This window comes from Peromyscus californicus, unplaced genomic scaffold (assembly GCF_007827085.1).
Source record: "Peromyscus californicus insignis strain IS unplaced genomic scaffold, ASM782708v3 Scaffold_8__1_contigs__length_139910024, whole genome shotgun sequence".
NCBI classification, from domain to species: Eukaryota; Metazoa; Chordata; class Mammalia; order Rodentia; family Cricetidae; genus Peromyscus; species Peromyscus californicus.
Window position 1 is genome coordinate 58,984,727 of NW_026294606.1, and position 23,114 is coordinate 59,007,840.

General features: G+C 44.1%; 1 protein-coding gene and 1 long non-coding RNA gene across 2 annotated transcripts in view; both read right to left on the reverse strand.

Annotated features, from left to right (window-relative positions):
- Itih5 (inter-alpha-trypsin inhibitor heavy chain 5) overlaps positions 1-13,833 on the reverse strand; it is a 95,910-nt gene extending 82,077 nt beyond the window's left edge. Inside the window, exons 1-2 of the mRNA XM_052728073.1 lie at positions 13,653-13,833; positions 508-552 (exon numbers count right to left, since the gene is read on the reverse strand). Of these exons, the coding sequence (XP_052584033.1) occupies positions 508-552; positions 13,653-13,832 (225 nt within the window). The 5' untranslated portion in view covers position 13,833. The remainder of the gene's footprint in view (positions 1-507; positions 553-13,652) is intronic.
- A 173-nt stretch (positions 13,834-14,006) lies between these two features.
- On the reverse strand, positions 14,007-19,303 carry LOC128104722 (uncharacterized). Its single transcript, XR_008216061.1, has 3 exons — positions 19,186-19,303; positions 15,059-15,125; positions 14,007-14,489 (listed from the first exon to the last, which is right to left on the reverse strand). It is a non-coding gene; the product is annotated as an uncharacterized LOC128104722 (long non-coding RNA).
- Between the last annotated feature and the right edge of the window lie 3,811 nt (positions 19,304-23,114).

The window sequence follows — 23,114 nt, forward strand, 5'->3', positions numbered from 1 at the left end:
TGTGTGTGTGTGTGTGTGTGTGTGTGTGTGTGTTGTGGGGGGTGGGGTGGTATGCACTCATGAGCACACAGGCCAAGGCCAGAGGAAGCCCTCAGGAATTCTGCTCTTCATTCCCTCTCAGGCCACTGAGGCAGTGTCTTTCACTGACTTGAGGTAGACTGACAGCCAGCAAGCTCTGGTGATCCTCCTGTCTCCACCTCACAGGGCACCGGTGCACCAGGCCTGCATGCAGCCACGTTAGGCTTTTTACATGGGTGCTGGGGATTTGAACTCGGGTCTCCATGCATGGGCAACAAGCACTCTTACCACTGAGCCATCTCTCTAGTCTCTCCTTTAGGAGAGAAATAGCCCCTTTGAGAAAACCTCTAAAGGAATCAGCTATACTGTTTCACGCTCGACTTCTTCTCTAAGGAGCACGGAGAACTTTGGGGGAGCTGCCTCTAGACCCTAGTTCAAAGGAAGCAGAAGGATGAAGGACTTGAACGTGGTATCTATGGATATACGTACCAGCCTTTGCAACAGCCTGAGTTGCCTGGGGACCCTGAGTGCGACCTGGAAAGAGAAAAGAAATACGAAACAGGATTGTGAGGTATTCATAAATGAGTCATGTGAAGGTGTTAAAACCCATTCAGTGGGAGGCATCCAGGCAGTGGGACCAGATCTTGTGCTCATTGCATAAGTTGGCTGTTTGAAACCTGGGGCCTATGCAGGATTGTTTGGCTCGGCCTGGGAGGAGGGGACTAGACCTACCTGGACTGAGTCTACCAGGTTGACCTAAGTCTGTGGGGAAGGCTTTGCCCTGGAGGAGATGGGAATGGGGGGGGGGGGGTTGGGAGGAAGGTGAGGGGGACGGGAGGGGGGAGAACAAGGGAATCCGTGGCTGATATGTAGAACTGAATTGTATTGCAAAATAAATTTAAAAAAAAAATCATTAAATGAAAAAAGGAAAAAAAAAAAAAACCATTCAGATTCACCACTAAGGATATCTAGCTTGAAAAGTAGTTCTGACTTTAAAAAAAAAAAAATCAGAGTGTTTTTCAGGCTGGAATTAGAATCTTAGTCTTAGCTCTGCTTGACTCAAAACCCATGAGGTCCGACTACCTCATCATCTGGGTGTGCCTATGTCTGTAACAGTGATGAGAACAGAGAGAACCACGGGAAGCCTGCATTCTGCTTCGCTCAGTCTTTGGCTTGACATGAAATTCCTTGCTATTGTGTCCATTACATCATTGTAACACACACATTTGGCCTCCTTCTGGTGAGTTCCTATTCAAGGCAAAACTCTAGGAAATCTAGACACAACACTGAAGTTACCCTGAAATGCCTTAAAGATTTCTTTTTCTAGGAGATTTCTTCTATTTTCTCATAGGCAAGAGATGGGTACAGAAAAATAACAAAAATTCCCTTAAGAAAAATGCAGGGGCTGGAGAGATGTCTCAACAATGAAGAGCTCTTCAAAGGACTCAAGTTCAATCCTCAGTACCCGCATGGTGACTCACAACAGTCTACAACTAAAGTTATTGGAGATCCAAAACCCTCTCTGGCCTCCACAGTCACCAGGCATGCAAGTGGTGCACATACAGACAGACAGGCAAAACACTCATAAACATAAAAATAAATCAATATTGCTGGGCGGTGGGGGCGCACACCTTTATCCCAGCACTCGGAGGCAGAGCCAGGCGGATATCTGTGAGCTTGAGGCCAGCCTGGTCTACAGAGTGAGATCCAGGACAGGCACCAAAACTACTAGAGAAATGCTGTCTTGAAAAAAAAAACTTAAATTAATAAATAATTGAAAAGTTAAAATCACAGTAATAATAAGTCAGTCCCTCTGGGCTGATTTAAAATTCTAGCTTCTCGCCAGGTGGTGGTGGCGCACGCCTTTGATCCCAGCACTTGGAAGGCAGAGGCAGGCGGATCTCTGTGAGTTCGAGGCCAGCCTGGGCTACAGAGTGAGTTCCAGGAAAGGTGCAAAGGTACACAGAGTAACCCTGTCCTGAAAAACCATAAATAAATAAATAAATAAATAAATAAATAAATAAATAAATAAATAAATAAATAAATAAATAAATTCTAGCTTCTCTTTGAATATCGCACACAGCGAACCTGTGTTTAAATAACAGAAACATAATAGTCATTGCTATGAGTCACAAATTTTCCTTTGGAAAATATGGAACAGATACTTACTTGAAAAGTATGCCCAGGCTTTACACATTTAAAAATCTATTTTGTCTTTAATTATGTGCCTGCATCTCCATGTGTGTGGTGCTGGACACGGGCCAGAGGCTTTGGGTTCTCCTAGAGCCGGAAAGCAGAACTCTGCTCCTCTGCAAGAGCAGGAAGCACTCTTAACCTCTGGGCCGTCTCTCCAGCCCCTGACTTTACACATTTTTAGAGTTTCTTGAGGTGTCATTTCTATACCATGAAATTCACTTGTTTTGCGCACAAGTAAAAGTGTCTTTCTCCGTAAGGACTGGGCAGCCGTCACCACAATCAGAGCGGTTTCTATCAACTTTCTAAAAGGAAACTCTGGAGCCCGGGGAGATGACCTGGGGTGAAGCGACAGCTGTGCAAGCGTGAGGACCTGAGCTCAGCTCCAGTGCCCGCACGGAAAGCCAGGGCAGCAGAACAAGGACCTGAGCTCAGCTCCAGTGCCCACACGGAAAGCCAGGGCAGCAGCACACACAGCCCAGTGCTGCCGGGGACAGGGGCAGAGGACACGCAGGATCCCTGGAGCACGGCTAGCCAGTCAGGAGACAGCAAGCCCCAGTTTCAGTGAGAGACTGTCTCAGAAAATAAGGTAGGGAGTGATGTGGAAGGAAACCTGACGTGGACTATCCCCTGCCCCCGCCCCCCGACATGTGTGAGAGCTCACACACGGACACACAGACACACACTCACACACACACATACACACACACAGAGACACACATACACACAAACGCACACAGAACTCACACAGACACACACGCACACAGAGAGACACATACACACACAGACACACACATATACACATAAACACATACACACAGAGAGACACACATACACACAGACACTCACACAAACACAGACACACACAGACACTCACACATATGCACACACAAACACACACACATACACATACACACACTTTGCACACTCTGGTCATCACCTCACGATCACTCACCCCCAGCCCTTAGAACCACTAAATTATTTTATATGGTTTTTCCCATTCTGATCAGTTTATATAAATGGAATTATACACCATTCATATTTTTGTATTTTGAATAATACAAATGAGTCTCAAGGCTCATCTACACTGTAGCAGACATTACTTTATTCCTTTTTATTACTGAATAATATTCTATTGTGTAGGTATGCTACATTTTGTTTATCTGTTTGTCACCTGACAGACATTTGAGTTATGGTTACCCTTTGTCTGGTATGAATGAGTCATAACTTGAATTAAAATTTAATTTTCACACACAGGCAATCTTTCCTGAGAATATAGAGATACATTTTTATTTTCCTATGAGTGGAATTCATGTGTCATACAGTAAATTTTACTTTTAAGAAACTGTAAAATTATTTTAAAGTGAGTATACATTTATATTCCCACATGTGTTTATGTCTTTCAGTTAAAAACTCTACTTACAGAAAAGTAAATAAGAGAGGAGAATAGCTAGAAAAACAAAATGTGTAGCTTTTAAAACAGTTGTTCATAGTTGGAGAGAGCCTAAAGTACTGGTTTTCAACCTGTGGATTGCAACCCTTTGAACGATCTTTTCACAGGGATCACCTAAGACCATTGGAAATATCAAATATTTACATTACAATTCATAACAGCAGCAAAATTACAGTTATGAAGTGGCAATGAAAATATTTTTGTGGTTGACACCACAATATGAGGCGTTTAATACATGACATGTATTAAAGGGTCACAGCATTAAAAAGGTCAAGAACCACTGACATAAAGTATCCACTAGAAGTAGTTTAGTTAAATACACCACAGTAACCCGGGGACCAGAGAGATGGCTGTTGGCAAAGCTTTTACCACACAAGCGCAAGGACCTGAGCTTGATCCCAGAACCTACATAAGACCCCAGGTGTGGTGGCATCCTTGTGATCCTGGTATTGGGGAAATCTGGGGCTCACTGGCCACGGGGAGACAGAGATAGGAGGATCGCAGGGGCTCACTGGCCATGGGGAGACAGAAACAGGAAGATCGCAGGGCTCACAGGCTAGCCAATCTAGCCTTAAGAATTCCAGCATAGCCTTAAGGTCCCACTGAGAGACCCTGTCCCCAAATCCAAGACAGATGGACATCTTCTGAAAAATGCCACCCTAGGTTGACCTCTGACCTCCACATGCACACAAGAGCACAAACACCCACACATCAACATGCACACATACTACCCCAACACACACAAACCTACACACATACCTCACTACAAACGTACACACATACCCCCATACATACACACACACACACAAACATCTTCACATGTGCCCATACACATGATGATAAATAAATATTGAAAACAACAAAGTAAATCTATATTTATTGACCAGCAGATATATTGCTGAGCTTCAGTATGGTTCATTACGTACGTTTCTAGCTGCTCTCTGCCAGAAAGATCACCTGCTGTGGACAGATGGGGCCATAGGGACAAGCTCTGGCCAATACGTTATGGATGTTAAGTAACATTCACTTCTGGGCCAAGTATAAATTACAGATATTTACTCTCTCAGAGCTGCCTGCTCCCTCTGGTACAATAATTAGTCATGTCAGGGGTGGAGGCAGTTCTCCCAAGTTCACAAGTGACCGCATGTGCATACCTGTTCCACTGCCAGCCCACAAGAATGTATAAGCAAGAGGGAAATATGTGTTACTTAAGACATTCATATATGGAGTTGGTATCAGTCATAACCTGCTATATTCTGACTACCATACTCATCAAAGTTTGGGGGGGTTGGGGAGGGTTTTGTTTTGTTTTTTGGTTTGTTTTTTTTTTTGGTTTTTCAAGTCAGGGTTTCTCTGTGTAGTGCTGGCTATCCTGGAACTCACTCTACAGACGAGTCTGGCCTCAAACTCAGATCCACCTGCCTCTGCTTACCCCGAGTGATGGGATTAAAGGCATGCGCCACCACAGCCCGGCTTCATCAAACATTTTAAAACACTAACCCAGGGAACAAAACTACATTTAACATGATTATGTTTTCATATATATTTTATTATTATTAAGAAATTTTCTACCAACCACAGATTCCCCCTCCCTCTTCCCACCCCCCAGTGTTCCCTCTCATCCCATCCCCCATTCCCACTTCTTCCAAGGCAAGGCCTCCCATGGGGAGTCAGCAGAGCCTGATACACTCACTTGAGGGAGGTCCAAACACCTCCCCCTGCACCAAGGCTGTGTAAGATGTCCCACCATAGGCAATGGGCTCCAAAAAGCCCCCTCAAGCCCTAGGGATGGGTCCTGATCCCACTGCCAAGGGGCCCCTTAAGCAGGTCAATCTACACAACTGCCTCACCTATGCAGAGGGCCTAGTCCAGTCCCATGAAGGCTCCACAGCTATTGGTCCACAGTTGTGTAGAATGTACACTGAAGTGCTAATGGTTATTGCTTGGGAATGGTTGAATTCTTTGTATTTACATTTTTCTTTGTTTCTTTGGTTTTTGACAAATTAGCAAATACTACTTCCATATTAGAAAAACAATAAATATATTTCCATTTTAAAAACTAAAAGTAGGTCTGTCAAGATTGCTTAGTGGGGTAAAGGCACTTGCTGCTGAGCCCAGTGACCTGAGTTTAATTTCTAGATCCCACACAATAGTCACAGAGAACCAATTCCCACAAGTTGTCCTATATGTACATGTGCTACAGCATGTTTGCACATGCATGCATGCACGCACGCACGCATGTGCGCACACACACACACACACACACACACACACACACACACACACATGAATAAACATTTAAAATTTTAACCAAAAATATAATGGAAGTTGCTTCATTCCCATCCTCTCTTATCCCTAATCATGTGACCACTGCCACAACCTTCTGTTCAATAGAAAATGAGAAACTACGGGACTTGGGATAGTACCAACCAACTCCATGTGGGGACAAGATCTCCTTCAGGAGAAATCTGCTTCTAAAGAGAAGGGACCAAAGCACCATCACAGTAAGGACCAGGGCGAGGGTTTTACCAGTTTCCAGTTCACCTTGGGACCTGCCCCCGCTAAAACTGTGGAATGGGCTGGGGGGCACTTCAGAGAACGGGTGCCAGAAGGCAGCCAGCCTCTCTCAGGCATTAAGCTCTCTGCTTCAGCTAAAGTGTGTTCTTTGAAGTCGCCTTTGCAAAATAGGTTTTCCAACAAAACAAGCAAGCTTGAAGGAAAACGAGAGAAGCTGCTTTTTCATTTTGGAGATGACTATCTAGTATCTCAGGGGATCGCCATGGCAACACTTCAGTCCAAGTTTAAACTCAAACTGACCCAGAACTGAATCTTACTGGCACAGGCAGATGACTGGTGCCAGCCAGGACAGGAAGTGGAAATGACACTGATGTCACCAACCATCATTGTCTGCAATTAGGGGTTTTGATTCTTTTTGTTGTTTGATGTTTTTTGTTTTTTTTTTTCCCTCCATTATCTTCAAAGAACCAGGGAGTGGGAATTATGGACAGAAAAGTAAGGGTCTTCCAGAGCTAAGGCAATGACTATAAATAGTAGCCTAGGAGCTTCCAAAGACTTCTTTGTGACTCCAAACCAGACCTAAGAGATGGCTCAAGTGTGATTAATCAGTTCCAGCAAGTAGAGCATTTCGCTTCAACATGAGAACACAAAATGTCCAGACTACAACATTTATTAAGACGTGTAAGTCATGGGCCAATGAGACGGCTCACTGGGTAAAGTTACCTGCCGGCAAGTCTGAAGACCTGTGTTCTAGCCCTGGCACTGGACACAGAGGAAAGAGAGAGCAGACTCCCACAAGTTGTCCTCTGACCTCCACACACATGCTGTGGCACAGGAGCAACCACACACATACACACAAAATAGACAGACAGACAGACAGATAGGTAAACAAATATAAGTTTCTAAAAAGTCTTAGAATCTCTGCCATCAAAGACCATATCATATAGTGAATAAGTGAAAGAGGAGAAAAGGAAAGAGAAAGAAAGAAGGAAGGGAGGGAGGGAGGGAGGGAGGGAGGCGGGAAGCCATGAACACAGAAGAACAAGCACAGTACAGGTACATGGTATAAGCTGCAAGAAAAACTGAGAAAAGTCAAGTTCACCACACCTTGAGTAGTGGGAGGCTTTGGGGTATCACAGTATGGCTGGAACTCGCTATATAGAGTGGGATGGAAAGGAGGAAGAACTGTAAGAGAGTTGGGTTCCCCAGAGGAAGCATGCTCAGAAGCCATCAGCTGCATGATGTCCCTGCCCCTTTGACTCCTGTGGACCTGGCAGTGGTCACCACCAGGAACTCAAAAAGCAGGTAAAGCTTTCCTTCATATTTGCTCACAGCAAACTACATCAGGACTGCAGTCTAGAGTCTCTGCCCCTACTCTATCATATATTAGTGGAGATACATGTTTGAAACAAAGTCTTTTAAAATCACAGGTGCTGCTCTCCATTTCTCCCAGGATCTACCTCAGTGTTGAATCATGCTTCGGAGAGGAATAGAGAAATGAGGTTGAGATATTCCTCCATGAATGCCTGCTCTGACTTGGATTTGGGGTGTCCTTCACACTATGTGTTAGGCATGGTCTCCAACTTGTGACTATTGAAATGAAGTGGAAGTTTAGCAGATGGAGCCCAGCGGGAAGCCTTTGGGACATGGGGAGGCTGGTAAGAGGGTGTGAGAAGCTGGCTTCCCATTCTTTCCCTTTTACAGCCACGATGTAAGTGCATTTGCTCTACCTGTGTCTCTGTATTGTAATGTCTCACACACGTTTCAAAGTAATAGGCCAATTCATCAATGGATCAGAACCCCTGGAAAACACCAACGATGATAAGTCTTTTCTCTTCACAGGTTGATTATCTGGTGTCTGTTAAAGCATCGCAGAACTGACTAGCATCGTCCATCAGTAGGAAAGTATGTGAGACAGAAGAGGAGATGCCTGGAACATCTCCTCTGTTTCCTGCCCTGGATGCTTAAGTGACCTAGAATGTCTGGTACAGATTGTAAGGGCGAGTTCACATCCTCTACTCTCCCCTTTGAGCTCTATCCCAAGGTTCCTGAATCTAGGTCCCATGACACATGTGAGAGATGCTTCATTAAAGCTAGCCTCAGCAAGCACCTTGAGCATACTAAAGTCATCCTTCCTAGTGGGGCAAGGACAAGAAAATGATCCACCCACCCGCCCCATTTTCTGAGTGCCTTCAGGACACTGAAAGTGAGACCTGTCAACAGCAACCACTGCCTTAGAGATCTGCCATAGAACCTGAAACAAAATTGAAGCTGGGTATTGGAAAGTCGCTTGACGTTGCATTTATCCCTGGTTGAGTGCAGTGAGTCTGAGTCTGAACTCAGGGTTGTGGGGGGAGGTGAAAAAAAGGAGATGAGGGTGGGGCAAAAGAATCACCGGGAACTCTAGTTCCAGGGCATCAGATGTACTCTTCTGGTTTCCAAGGGTACCTGGTGTACATATATACACTCAAGCACACACTCACACACACAAAGTAAAACTAATTAAATCTCAAAAAATAAAAAAGTTAGACACTGTACCTGAAGAACAATACCCACAGTTGTCCTTTGGCCTCCATACATATGTACATATAGCAACATGTGCACCTACATACGTTTGTGCATACATATACATACACAGAAGACCAGAGGAGGGGGGGAGAAAAGAATGAGCGGTTTAGGACACGCTCATCTTCCCAGCTCCATAAAACTTTCGGGGCATCCCGTGCCTTTTCCTTCTAAACTAGCCTTGGACACAGCAGCTGTGCTGGCATTGCTGATTGAATTCAGACGGCACATTAAACAAAAATTCTTCACATCTGAGTTAGGAACACAAGTCACATACATTTCATCACCCAGCCTCAGGCAGCCCCCACCCTTCCTTTCTGCCCTCAAGACATGAGAGATGGCTGATGTGGGAGTGAGCACATCTCTGGAACGTCTCCTACAACATCTCTTCCCCATTCAGTCCTACAGTTCCATCTCAGAAACCACACCCCGTACATAAGGGAGGCATTATGGCGAGGCCTGCAGCCTGCTGCTCTTGTACTGGCTTCACTTATTAGGAAGCTAAAAGAAATAGCTGTCTGTATTCAACTGTAAAGATATGGTAATGGGTGCAACTTCATGAGGAGTTTACTATTTGGGAAGTTTGGACATGGATCACCAGGACGGACATTTAGGACCAACATGTGCTGAGCAGAATCTGTGTCAGAAGCATCAGATGAAATTATCAGTCTGCAAGTTTCATTGGGAGCCCTAGCTTTGGGACTCGGCACTCCTGAGCTCTGTGATTTGCATATATGTGCCCAAGAGCCCACCTCCTCATGGATGGCCTCTCCTGGATGGCAGTCCTTTGTAGATCAGCTTCACTGAGACCTTGGTGTGGCATCTGTGGATTTAACCACACACACACATAAAATCTTACTGCTTACTCTATGCAAATGTTTTGCCTGGGATTGGCTCCATACTCATAAAACCCACAGCAGCGTAGAATGAATGCACTTATTACTGTTTAAAATATTTATTACTGGGCTGGTGAAATGGCTTCTCAGAGTTTGATCCCTGGAAGAAAACTGATACATGCAAGTTTTCTTCTGATACACACACACACACACACACAGGTGCACAAATAAGTGTGAAAATAAATAAATAAAATGTTTATTATGGATGTTATAGTTGTTGTTATTATTATTATGTGGTGCTAGGAATCAAACGCAGCCTTGGGGATATGAAGTAAGCACTGTTTCACATCATATTATTTAGGCACTGATAGAGGTTTGAGAAGCCTTTCTTACAGCAAGCCCTGAAAGCTGGTCATTTAGGGTGAGTGTCCTGTTGACAAATTGTGCATTTTGTTACACATACTTTTGCAAATGAAAGGCTACTTTAGCGTCTCATTTGTAGTCATAATTTCATATTCTTTCTCTTAAAGGAGTCCTTCAGACCTTCAGAATTAACTTCTCTCCCCAAACACAGATCCATCTCTGTCTGTGAGCTAGGAACTATTAACAACCCTCTGCAGACATAACGAAAACGAAATTCAGAGAGGTTAAGTGACTTGCCCAAGAATACACACCAGGAAGTAGTGAGGCCCAGATTTTTTTTTTTTTTTTTTTTTTTTTTTTTTTTTTTTTTTTTTTTTGGTTTTTCGAGACAGGGTTTCTCTGTGTAGCTTTGCGCCTTTCCTGGATCTTGCGCTGTAGACCAGGCTGGCCTCGAACTCACAGAGATCTGCCTGCCTCTGCCTCCCGAGTGCTGGGATTAAAGGCGTGCGCCACCACCGCCCAGCGAGGCCCAGATTTGAACCCCACATAGCCTGGCTCCACTTGGAGTATTTTTAACCATAACACTTCATTGCCTCTTTTGGCTTTAAATAAAGCTCCTGGCATTTGGAGAGCTTTTGTACACTCAGTAACTGATACTATTTTTTATTTAAAACTGCCTTTGTAATAACTTTATCCTTATTTTCAGAAACCATACAAACTTAAGGCAAAAAGTGGATAAATCAGCAGATAGAAGCAGACTGATTTCATGTAACTCCCCTTCCAATACTAATACCCTGGCATATTCCTCTTTTAATGTTTTATTACAATTATTTATTTACTCTGTGTGGGGGCATGCCAAACTTGTAGAGGTCAGAGGACAAATTGCAGGAGTCAATTCTTTCTTTCTACCATGTGGGTCCTAGAGATTGAACTCAGGTCATCAAGCTCGATGACAAGAACTTTTACCCACTAAGCCCTCTCGCTGCCAGGGCAGCTTCTTTTAAGGTAGCCTTACTCAAACTATGGCCCCCCTGACACCTGACCCATCCCTTCCCATAGAGCAACAATGATGGGCGGGAAGCCACTTTTCTGATATTTAACTTCCCAAGTACACAGAGACGGTTGGAAACCACTGATTTTAGTGGCCACTCCACTAAGGGTCATATAATTGACAGATGCAGTGGAGGGTGGGGTTGGAAGATGCTACATCTATAGTGAAACTCGTATTTTTTTTTCTAGTTACAGGTAAATGAGCAGACCTGCTATGAAAGTTGATACACATGCTCAGTTGCATTATAACTTATAGCAAATTTACATACGTGTGTGTGTGTGTGTGTGTGTGTGTGTGTGTGTGTGTGTGTGGTGTGTAATTCATTGTATGTGTGTGAAAGGGTGACATTCCTCAGGCACTGCCCATCAGTTTTTGAGATAGGGTCACCAGCCTGGAACTTGCTGAGCAAGTTATGCTATCGGGCCACAAGTCTCAGGGATCTGCCTGTGTCCACCTCCCCGTGGCTAGGATTACAAGTTGGCCACCATGCCTGTCTCTGTTTGTTTGTTTGTTTGTTATGTGGGGTTTGGGGATTGAACTCAGGCCCTCATGCTTGTAAGTAAGCTTTGTTCTGGCCCAGCTGTCTCCCCCGATCCCTCATTACATTTACACACTAACTTTACACACAGCTCCAAAGTTATAATTATTAAGACTAGAACAATGACTACATCCTCAGATTCTGTTCTCAGAGTTTACTCTATCAATTCTTCAGAGTCCTTCAGTTCTTGGGATGGAACCCAGAGGCCAAGCAAGCAAGCATTCTACCACTGGGCCACATCCTCAGCCTATGCCTGTCTCTTATACTCAGCAACACACACACACACACACACACACACACACACACACACACACACACACACACACACACTAAATTTAAAATACAGTATGAATAGAATGTAGAAGTCCAAATTTCCGTAGCAGTTTTTTTATTTTATTTTTGTCTGATTTAGTCATTTTCAAGAAAAATATTGCCATGGACTGAAGACAACAGGAAATCACCAAAATGAGCCAAATCCATGTTTTTCTAAGAAAGAAACTTTGGAAAGTGTTAAGCTCACTTGCAGTTGTGGAGATGGCATGGCTTGACTCCATCTCTGGTCCTCAGAAAGATTCTTTGTTTCAGCTCTTCCCACACTCCTTTCCCTTTACACCCTCTCAAAGTTTCAAGATCTTTACCCTGAATTCCTTCCCTTAGCAATTCCAGTGCACAAGCCTTCCAACAGAAGCTGTGTCAAGTGCCAACCCTGCTGGCAGCTTGGGATTCAAATCTAGGCAGCCAACTATTAACCACTAAAATATCTCCCATTTATGGAGTGCCTACTGGATACCAGGTCCTTAACAAACTAGCTCAATCCTTACTAGTTTGCACAAAAGAAATCACAAACCAGATCTGGTGCACACCTGTAATTCCAGCATTTGGAAGATTCAGGCTGCAAGACTGCGAGTTCAAAGCTAGCCTGTGCTATTAGCAAGTGTCAGGCCAACCCTAAGCTCCATAGAACAGCATGAGAGAAAAACTGTTGCATTCAAAACTAGAGTTTGCCCAGGCCACACAGCTGTAAGTGGCAGAGTGGGCAGAGTGAGGACCAGCCTCTCTCTGGACCAAAAGACTACAGTTTTCCTATACCACCACAAAAGCTCTTGGGACTGGCCTGGCTACTCTTGACAGTCCCTAAAGGGAACCCCACATCTCCCACCTTACAGATAAACACCTTCTTATAGTGGACACCTCATGAAAATAACCACTGATGAGGGCGTGGATTCAATCTTCCAGGTCCAATCTTCCAAACAAAGGCTGGGAAGAAATGTGTCAGCTTATGACTTCCTCATCCCGTGAAAAAGAAGCTTTGAATTAAACAAATCGTCTTTTAAATGATTGAGTCAACATCAAGATTCACTTCATCTGAGACAGTCCCTTCTTCTACAGGATCTTCTCAGGGATGTTAGGGGGAATCTGTTTGATAGCTTTCATAGAACTTTTCCAGTTCTATGAAACTTTTCTATAGAATTTTTCTGACCTGGACTGAACCTTTTCATTGGCAGCTTGTGGTCACCTGTGAGGTTAAACTGATTAAAACACAACGCTGACAGGTGCATAAACTACCTGAGCTGCTGTTGTTCTTGATGCTGGCTTGAACTAATCACAATTGGTAAGAACCGGAGGGAAAACTGAGTTCTCCCATGTTTAGGTGGAGAGAGTTGAGGTTTCCAGGAGTTTATGACTTTTGTTCAGCTCTTTTCTCCCTGGGTGAGCACGAACAGCTAACCACCTCACACGTCTAAGACGGAAACTTGCAACGAACTGCTGGGCGGGAGTCGGTCTCAGAAATTTGCAAGGACGGATAGGAATCTGGTAGACAGCGGGAGTCAACAAGAACACTTGATTCTGCAGGACTTTGAAGTTCCATGCACAACTCTGCGGCAAACTGGTATGGGGCAGGCGCTAAGAACCACTCAGAAGAAGCACAAGTGACCAAAAGACGAGAAGGAAAGCTCCCCTGCTGACGACTGGGAAAAGGGATGGTGCAGACCAGAGGGCGGTGATGCCTCTCTTGCTTGCATCCCACGGGTCAATTCCAGCCCGTCCAGAAGCCTCACGGCCCAGGGAGACAGAGTGAAGGGACAGAGTCGCGGTACCCACAGCTCTCCTACTTACTTGCTCCGAGGCGTCATCCCAGCTCCGCGCCTCTTCCTGGGACTCCGAGAAGAGGGGCAGCCCCAGGCACAGCCCCAGCAGCAGGAGCATGGCGAGGCCTGAGCGCGCGACAGCTCTGGGACAGGGAGGTATTTTCAGGGTGCTGAAGGAGCTGCAGCAGCTGAAAGACACACGCTCCATCCAGCCCCGCCTCCACCAAAGCCCCACCCATCAAGGTCTCCGCCCCCTTCATGCCCTCCAGGCCAGTCTGAGTGCAGTCTCCCACAACGCCAGTACCCTAGGCCACGCCTCCTCGTCCCTTCGGAGCCCCCTTACCCCCAGTCCCTGGTTCCCCCACTACTCACCATGTGATCCCTGACCTCTAGCTTTGCCTCCCCTGGGCTCCACAATTGTCCGCAGGCCAGCTTCCTGCAGGCACCACCTCCAGGCCCGCCTCCAGCTCAAGAGTAGCTAATGAGTCCCCATGGTCTCAGGAAGAAAGGGCTCCAGACCTGCCCTAGCTGTGTGCACAGCCAGGCAAACTCTGCTTTGCCCCGCTTGAACACGGTCTTGCCCTCCCGTCCTGCATGCAGTGAATAGACTCCTTTTAGGTCAAGTCTTTTCCTCTGCCAGTAGCTGCCAGCACCATCATCCCCAACTTTTCCTTCACTTTATGGACTTGCTTAAGCCTTGTTGCCAAGAGATGGAGGATCAGCACACCAGACTCACCTGAGGCCTAAAGTTGACAGGACCCCGACCTTACTCTTGGTATCCGGCCCCCAATACTTAGAGTCACAAGTAAGGGATGTCAACTGTTGGTCTACGGCACACGAGCTGCTTGTCCCTTTTAATGCCATTCTAGTATTGGGGAACAGAAAAGAGAGGCAGAATTAGACCTGTGTGGATGTTAGCCTGGAAATGAAGGTTATATATCTTGATTATAAATTGTTGCTTCTGTTCTTGTCTTGCCAGGAAGGATCACTGCCTATGCCTGACCTTTTAGAACCTAGGGGAAGTCAACTCACCCTGTACATGTCTAATGCAGCTGGGCTAAAGCATTTAGGCCATCTTGCAAAAGGTAATTGCTATAAAGACTTTATTCTATGTCTCTGGCAATTCCATCTAAATAGATAAGGTGAGGAATGAATGGGCTTCTGTGCCCAAAAACAGGGAAGTGGCTCCCCCGACCCCTAGCATCATATGTCCTGTGGAACATTGGACAACCAATAATAATCATAAAATCTATAGAAACATGGCAAGTATCATGGTGCCAGGGGTTGGGTGGGGGAATCAGATCACAGAACTGCATCAGCACAACAGATTGTAGCTAGGTCAAAGCACCCAGGAATACACTTAACAACAACAACAAAGGCAACAGTGGGTATTCTGCTTTAAGCTGCTACTCCTTCTTAAAACATCCCACTTACCCTTAGAGCAATTTTGCTTGTTCAGCAGAGAAATTAAGAGGCGTTCAAGCAAGCAAACTTGCTGCTACTGTGAAATAAATAAAAGGAAGATCCTTGTCATTAACGTTAATCATTTAATTAGCCTAATCACCCAGCAATTTAAAAAGCAGCAACCAGCAGGAAGAAAGCAGGCACTATTTCTACACAGAGAGCACATAGAAACCTGGTAACAAACAACTTGTTTACACCGCCACTGTTATCACTAAGGAAGAAAACCAGATCCCTGGCAATCACTTCCACTGTTCCCCGCAAGGGAGGAATGCCTATCTGAGCAGAGAGTTCACATGGCAATGGACAAAATCAGGTTATTGGGGAGGGGAGGGTAATGGTTGCTGTTATTTGGGGGCTGGAACAGACCTCCATCTTCTTCCTCTCTCACACTCCTTTTATCCTGCCATGCTAGGCAGGATCGTACTCAACTTTCCCATCCATATGTTTTACCTTTTATCAGATGTTCACTAGCTGAGTTTCTCGGCAGCACTATGAAGAAGTGTATTTTGCTTGCTTTAGACTACGGTTTCGCCCTCTTCCCTGAACTCGGGTGCTGACACAGCACCTAGTTTACGTTTTAGTCAGTTTCTGGATGTGATCAGAAATTCTTTGAAGACAAGCATGTTTTACAACTTTTAGCACTGTGCTAAATGCAGCTCTCACTGAAACAATCTATTGATGAGTGGAATGAGACATAAGACACCTGGGGTAGATGGGTGGGGCAGGGTGCTAGGGGAGGAGAGGGCTGGGCTGCAGTCCACATTTGCCCTCTAGCTAGCTACATGCCTTGGTAGAAGTTCTGAACTGTCTGTTACAGGGCCTCAGCTCATAATGGTCCACTTACAACCCATTGACTTTATAGTGGACCAAAGCAATGCACATCTGAGAGAGACCTTACTTTGAGTTTGGGGATTTGTTTTATTTTTTCCCCCAGACCAGAAATATTAGTTGCTATGCTATTCCATGATACAGGACAGCTACTCTTCATCTGCAGATTCAGAGCAACCAGGGAACTGTGTGCATACACAACCAACACTCTAGTAGGTATGTCCAACCTATAGCTGAGGATGGCTATGAATGCAGCCCAACATAAAAGTGTAAGCTTAATTAAAACATTATGAAATATCTTTTTGATTTTTAAAACCCAATCGAATGGCTCATGAACATGAATTTTTGAAAATGACTGTGTTTCAGTGCAAAAGGCTGGATACACGGCTCGAGTATGGTACATTGGAAGTATTTTGGGATATTGTATTTTGTGTTTAGTATACCATTGTGTCAACAAAATACCCACCTATATGTGTGAGATACTCAATGCTTCATTATAAAAATAGATGCTTGATTAGATGATTTTGCAGACTATAGGCTAATGGAAATGTTTGTTATAAGCATGGTCATGATAGGATAGGCCATGATGGTCAATATTAGGCATATTAAATGAACTTTCATGTAAATGTTTTCAACTCACTACAGGTGTATCAGGAGGTAACCTCATTTAAAACGGATCACCCACGTTTGTAATTTGCAATATTCTATTGCTCTATGTCACACCTGGGCCTCTGGGGGGTGTTTGTAAGTATAATAAAAATAAGACCCAGTGAAATTTTCCAAGACAGTTGACAGATGTTGGCTTCATGCGTAAGAATGGGGGGATTGAACTGCCCCTCAAATGAGACATATTTGAATGAGGGCTAAGGTGTCCCCACACATATATGTCCTCTAATACTATGAAAGGAAAAAGGAGACAAGGGTAAGGAAAGAGGCCAACAGAGGGGGGAAAGAGCAAAGGAGATGAAGAAGGTGTGAGGGTATGAGAGGGTAAATGATGAAACTATATGATATACTTGAAATAAACGGTCTTTTTGAAACTCATCATCATGCACAATAAATATACACTAATAAAATGAATAAATGAAATCTAAATCAGGAGCTAGGAAGATGGTAAAAGAGCTTTCTGTGAACTTTGAGGATCCAAGTCCAAATACCGAGCACCCATGGAAAAATCCAGGGACAATCACATGGTCACTTGTAGTCCCCGTGCTTTTGGAGGCAAAGGCAGAGAATCATTGAGGGCTTAGTGGCTGCCAGCATCATACGATGTGTGGAGAGTCCTGTTTTCACCCATTTTTCTGCCATTACACCTTTTTTTTCACTCCCAACTCTTATTTCTTCAAGGACCCTCTATTCAAATTCTACTCAAAGATACCTACAACCCTCTCCAGTGTGATGTAGTGGGTAGCCATTCCAGCTTTGACTTCCAGATCAAAGCTGGAATGGCTACCCACTACATCCCAGCAATCCTCACTTAAAAGTTTCTCTCCCTTAAAAAAAGTTTAAGTTTTATAAAATACAGGGTTAAGACCACATTGTAGGGATTGAAGCTGAGGCTTTGCACATATTAGACATATGTGCTCAACCACTAAGCTAACATGCCCAGCCTTTGGCCTTTTGAGACAGGCTGGCCTTGAACTCTTGACTTTTTGACCTTAACTTCCCCAATACCAGGTGTACAGAAGTGTGCCCCCACGCCTGGATTGTCGCAGTACATTTTAATAGATTCCTGAAGACATCAGAAGGGTCAGCTGATGTTACTTTTTGCCTTGTTTTCCAAAGGCGAACAACAACAACAACAATCAGAGCAGGTGTTTCATTGTCTGGCACTGTCTGAATAGAACCAGCTACCATGTTTGCTCACTGTCTGCGTTCATGTGGAATTCAAAGCCAGGCTAGTAATTCGGTAGAAACATTTGTCAGTTGAGCAACTATTTGTCCCTACAGAAACATACATTGATCATCAAAAATCTTGTAATCAAAAACAGAGTCATTTTAATTTTCTTTTAAAATGATGCAGTGACAGTATTGTCATCTTTACAGTCTCTGGAATCACCAAGAAGACAAGTCTCTGAGTGTATCTGTGGGCATTTTCTAGACGAAATTTCTAGGTTCATTAAGATGGAAAGACGCATCCTAACTGTGGGTAGCACCATCCTATGGGCTGCCTGGGGGCCTGGGCTGAATAAAAGAGGAAAGAAAGCTGAACATCAATGTTTGTCTCTCTGTGTATGCTACCTGACTATGGAGGCCATGTGACCAGCTTCCTCACTTCCCTCCCCTGCCATGATGGACTATGTCCCTTGAGTCATAGCCAAAATAAACTCTTCTCCCTGAAGTTGTTTCTTTTAAGGTATTTGGTCACAACAATGGCAAAAGTAATCGACACAGATGCCCAGAGCAACACTGGTACTCTGGAGAAGAGCTCTTACAGTTGACTGGGAATTCTCACTTGACATAACACACAGGATTTTTTAAAACACAGATGGGATAAGACACGTGTTCTCTCTCCCTTACCTCCACGTACCTGTCACCCACCTGGTACTTTCTGTGACACTAAAGACTGAAGTCAGAAGACCCAGCAGCACCTGAAGGCAATCCCCAGAGAGTGTTTTCAACCTGAAGAGCTGGCAGATGTGTCCCAGGCAGATGTTGGGAGAGTTCCAGGGAGCTTCCCCTGCCAACACAGACGTGTCTCTGGAAGGGTTCTGGCTCCCATAGAGTGTGGGTTTTGTGGGTGGTGCTGAGAGATATATCACACCAGCTGAAACCAGTACCTGACTTGGCAGCGTTGCTGGGTTCTCTGGAAATGCTGATGGGCAGGCTGCCTGGCTGGCAGAAAGGGAGCCTCTGTGGCATGCAACATGTGCAACAGGTACCAAACACATGGGTACAGACTTGCTGAGCAAATAATGCCATCCTCTCTCTTCCTGAATCTCCTGGCTGTCTGATGAGAACAACCATGACTCTTGCCAGTTGATGATAACCTTTGAATACCTCTGTTATGTTTTGTTTTAGAATTCTTTTTCTGGTATTACACAGGGTTGCATAAGGCCATATTCATGCAAGTATATAATGCACTTCGAGGACATTTCCCCCACACTCCACCACCCTTTCCATTTCACCTCTTCTAGATTAGTCCCCTTTGTTCCTGTAGACAATTTTACTTCTACTTTCCTGCTACCTGCACATTCTTGATTTTATCTGTTGGTAAAAAATCTAGGATCCCGGGGCTGGGGAGATGGCTCAGCAGTTAAGATACTTACTGATCTTTCAGAAGACCTGGGTTTTGTTTCCTGCACATTCATGGTGACTCGTCATCTGTAATTCCAGTCCCAGGGCATCCAATGCCCCCTTCTGACTTCCACAGGCCCATGATGCACATGCAGGCACTCAGGCACACATACTGAATAAAATAAATAAAATAAAATAAACATCTAAGAGCCACAAATGAGAGGAAATGTGCTCTTTTTCTTTCTGAGAATGACTTAATTTTCCTAATACGATTATGTGCAGTTTCTAGAAGATGACACAACATCATTCCTTTTTATGGCTGAAAATAATTCCATTTACATATATATGTTGCATTTTTCAAAGAAGCAAATCATTATTTTTTTTCCTCAACTTAGAATTCATTATCTTCCCACCTATCATTTGGGTTAGTTCTAAATTCTAGAATATTCCTCAGAAATGGAGCCTGGAGGGAAGAGAAAGGTGTCTTCCTGGTATGTGTGATATTTTTCCAGGGGCTCGGTGTTTGTATGTGTAATAGTGTGTGTCTGAGTATGTATATATGTATGTGCAGGTATGTGTTTGGATGTTGTGGCGGTTTGAATGATAAATGTCCCCTCTAGGCTCATGTATTTGAATCTTTTTCCCACTTGGTAACAGTTTATGGAAGTCTGGCCTTGCTGGAGGAAGCACATCAGTGGAGGGGGGCTCTGAGGTTTTATACCCTCACCCCACTTCCAGTTTGCCCTCTGTTTCACACTTGTGGCCAAAGATAGAATTTCTCCATTTCTTGCTCCTGCCTCTATTCCCATTACTGGCTGCCCTGCCTTCCTGCTGTGACAGATTCTAATCCATCCGGAATTCTAAACCAAAATAAACTCTGTCTTCCTTGAGTTGTCTGTCATTATGGTATTTCATCACAACAACAGAAAAGTGCTGATGTGTGTGTGTGTGTGTGTGTGTGTGGCCACTTTTTACATTTTCTCTATCATAATATCTGTTTTTACTTTTAGTGGCCTTACCAGAAATATCAAGTAAAGAGCTGGGGATTTAGATGAAGGTCAAGTGTTTGCTAGTATTGTTTGGCCTTGGGTTTGATTCCTCAGCACTGTGAGAAGTTGGAAATAAAGAATAATAGTATTTCTTAGCTTCTTCTACCAACTACACATGGCATGTATATCAAAGGAGAATGCTGGCCTCTGAGGTCCTATTATCCATGGTCACTTCTCTATTCTGCTACTGATTGCCCTCTGATTTAACCTTGTAATGCAATCTATCATCTATCTATCTATCTATCTATCTATCTATCTATCTATCTATCTATCCATCCGTCTATCTGTCTACCATCTATCTATCTTATCTCTATTGATTTCTATCTCCTTTGAGACAAATTATTGCTATGTATCCCAGACTGATCTCAAACTCATGACCTTCCTGCCATAGCCTACCCTATGGTGGGGTTACAGATGTGTGCCATTGTGCCCGACTAGCTTCTCTTGTTTAAATATTTTTCAAAGTTTTGCCACCATTGCCATAGGAATACTAGTACACATCTCCCTTCTGTCAAGAGCATGTCTAATGTAACTTCATGACCACAAAAGGGAAAGACCACTTATGGACTACATGCCAGCATAATGCTAAGTGTTTTCCATGCCTTACCTTATTTGCTCCTGAAGATAATCTGCATAGCACAGAAAAAAAAAATACAGCTTCAGAGAAATGCAACAACTTCCCCAAAAGGACAGAGCTATAAACAGTAGAGCTGGGATTTAATAAATCCAAGATTGTCTGTAGAACAGCTGCGGAATTCTCAATTCCTCGTGAGGCTGCTGTACTTTTACTGCATAGTTGGTCTGTGCTCTAGCAGATTCCAAATCTTTCAGAGTCACTAAATTCTCAAGGCCACTGAGCATAGCAAAAGAAATTGTCACTGGGCATATCACTGGGCAAAACACACACACAAATACACACACACACACACACACACACACACACACACACACACACACACACCAAAACAAGCAAAAAAAAAAACAGTCTGAAAGCCCTGCACAGCTGAGCTCAGTAACACACAGCTCAGTAGGAGAGCACATGCTTAGCATACCTCAGGCCCTGGTTTCAACCCCCAACATACAGACAGAAAGAAAGGTCTTTCAATGATGATCTTGTAATCACAGCACAGGAATAGGTATGATCGATTTTGTTATGTGCAATGATGCACTTATCAGTAACAGAAGACAAAGAACTTCCTCTGTGTTATTATTGGTACAACAAACCATGAACTTAGGTACTTAACACAGCACAAATGTGTTGTCTTACACTGTCCCTGTAAGCTGCAGGGCAGAATCCTTTGCCTGCTTCTCCAGCTGCTGCAGCCCCACATCTCTCCACACTCTGCTTTCTCCTCACATCTCCTTTCTGCTCTCTCTGTCTCTTGTCTCTCTCACCCTCCCTCTCCCTCCCCCTTTCTCTCTCTTGTAGGGACCCTTGTGATCATTGGAGTAACCCCAATAACTCAGATCTCATCTCAAGATCCTTGACTTAACCTTGACACCTACGAAGTCCCTTTCACCGTGTAAAGAACATACTCACAGTTTCTGGAATTGAGGACACGAACATCTGTCATTTGGCCTACTGCCGTCGGAATACTCACTTGGTGCCCTACCTTGAAGCTTGCCCTTTGTACGTCTGAGAAGAGAGAAGCATTTTATATAGGGATATGTTTCTACATATCCCAAAGACCAAAGCAGTCCTCATGGGACTGGGAAGATGACGACGTCAGCCAAGTGCTTGTCTTGCAAGCATGAGGACCTGAGTTTAGAGGCTCATTTAAAACAGAAAAAAAAAAAAAAAAGCGCCAGTGCAGTGAATATTGGTTAGCTGATTGGCTCATGATTTTCCTATACGTCTACACTTTCTGATTTATGATCCCAGTTTCTGAATAATATTTCAAAGTATTTGTTCCTGCATAACCGCGCTAGTTCCCTGTCTGTTGCTGTGGTCAAGTAGCCTGACAAAAAGCAGCTTTGGGGAGAAAGGTCTGCTTTGGCTTCCCATCCTAGGTTACAGCCCATCACTGTAAGGAAATCACAGCGGCAAGATCTTGAAGTAGCGAGTCAACTGGTATCCACAGTCAAGAGCAGAGAGAAATGAATGCGTGCATGTTTAGTGCTCAGCTAGCTTTACTCTTACACGGTCCAGGGTCTCAAACCAGAGCGTGGCGGCACCCACTCTCAGGCTGGGTCTTCCTACTCAATCAGACAATGAAGATAGTGCCCCCCCACAAACTGTCTAGAATGCCAACCTGATCTAGGCAATCCTTTATTGAGACTCTCTTCCCAGGTGATCTAAGCTGTGTCAAGGTGACAGTTAAGCTAATCATCACAATATCCCTATATAGTCACCATATCTATGATATTATATGACCTTTTTACACCCTTATATATTCATTACATACACACAAAAAAAAACCCATACATGTATATATAGTCAGAGTCAATCTGTAATAGCTTTAACATGTATTTAAATATGCTTTTGGACAGAAAAAGCTTAATTCCTTATAAATTGCTCCCATCGTAGTAAATGACATTGCGTGCTTATTTAACGACATTACTGTTAAGCCCTGGTTGCATTATTGTCCCAGTAACGACTGGGCTGACCATCAGCTCCCAGCATGAGGCCCTGTTTTATTTGCAAGTTCCTCCTCTCCAGTTTAGTAGCAGTCCTGTACACCTGCCCAAAGTGATGACCACTGTCTGCCACCTAGTGGAGACAGACATTCTAGAAAATATGACACATGGTTAAGCTGTCCATATTATGCAAAAGACACAGACAAGAGGGCAAGTCACAGAAAATAAGAACTTTCCCACCAATATGCAGCTAAGATAAAATATCCTTCCTAACACTTCTTACCCCATGTTCCTGACCTCACTCCTCTACTTCCTGCAAGAAAACAACACTGTTG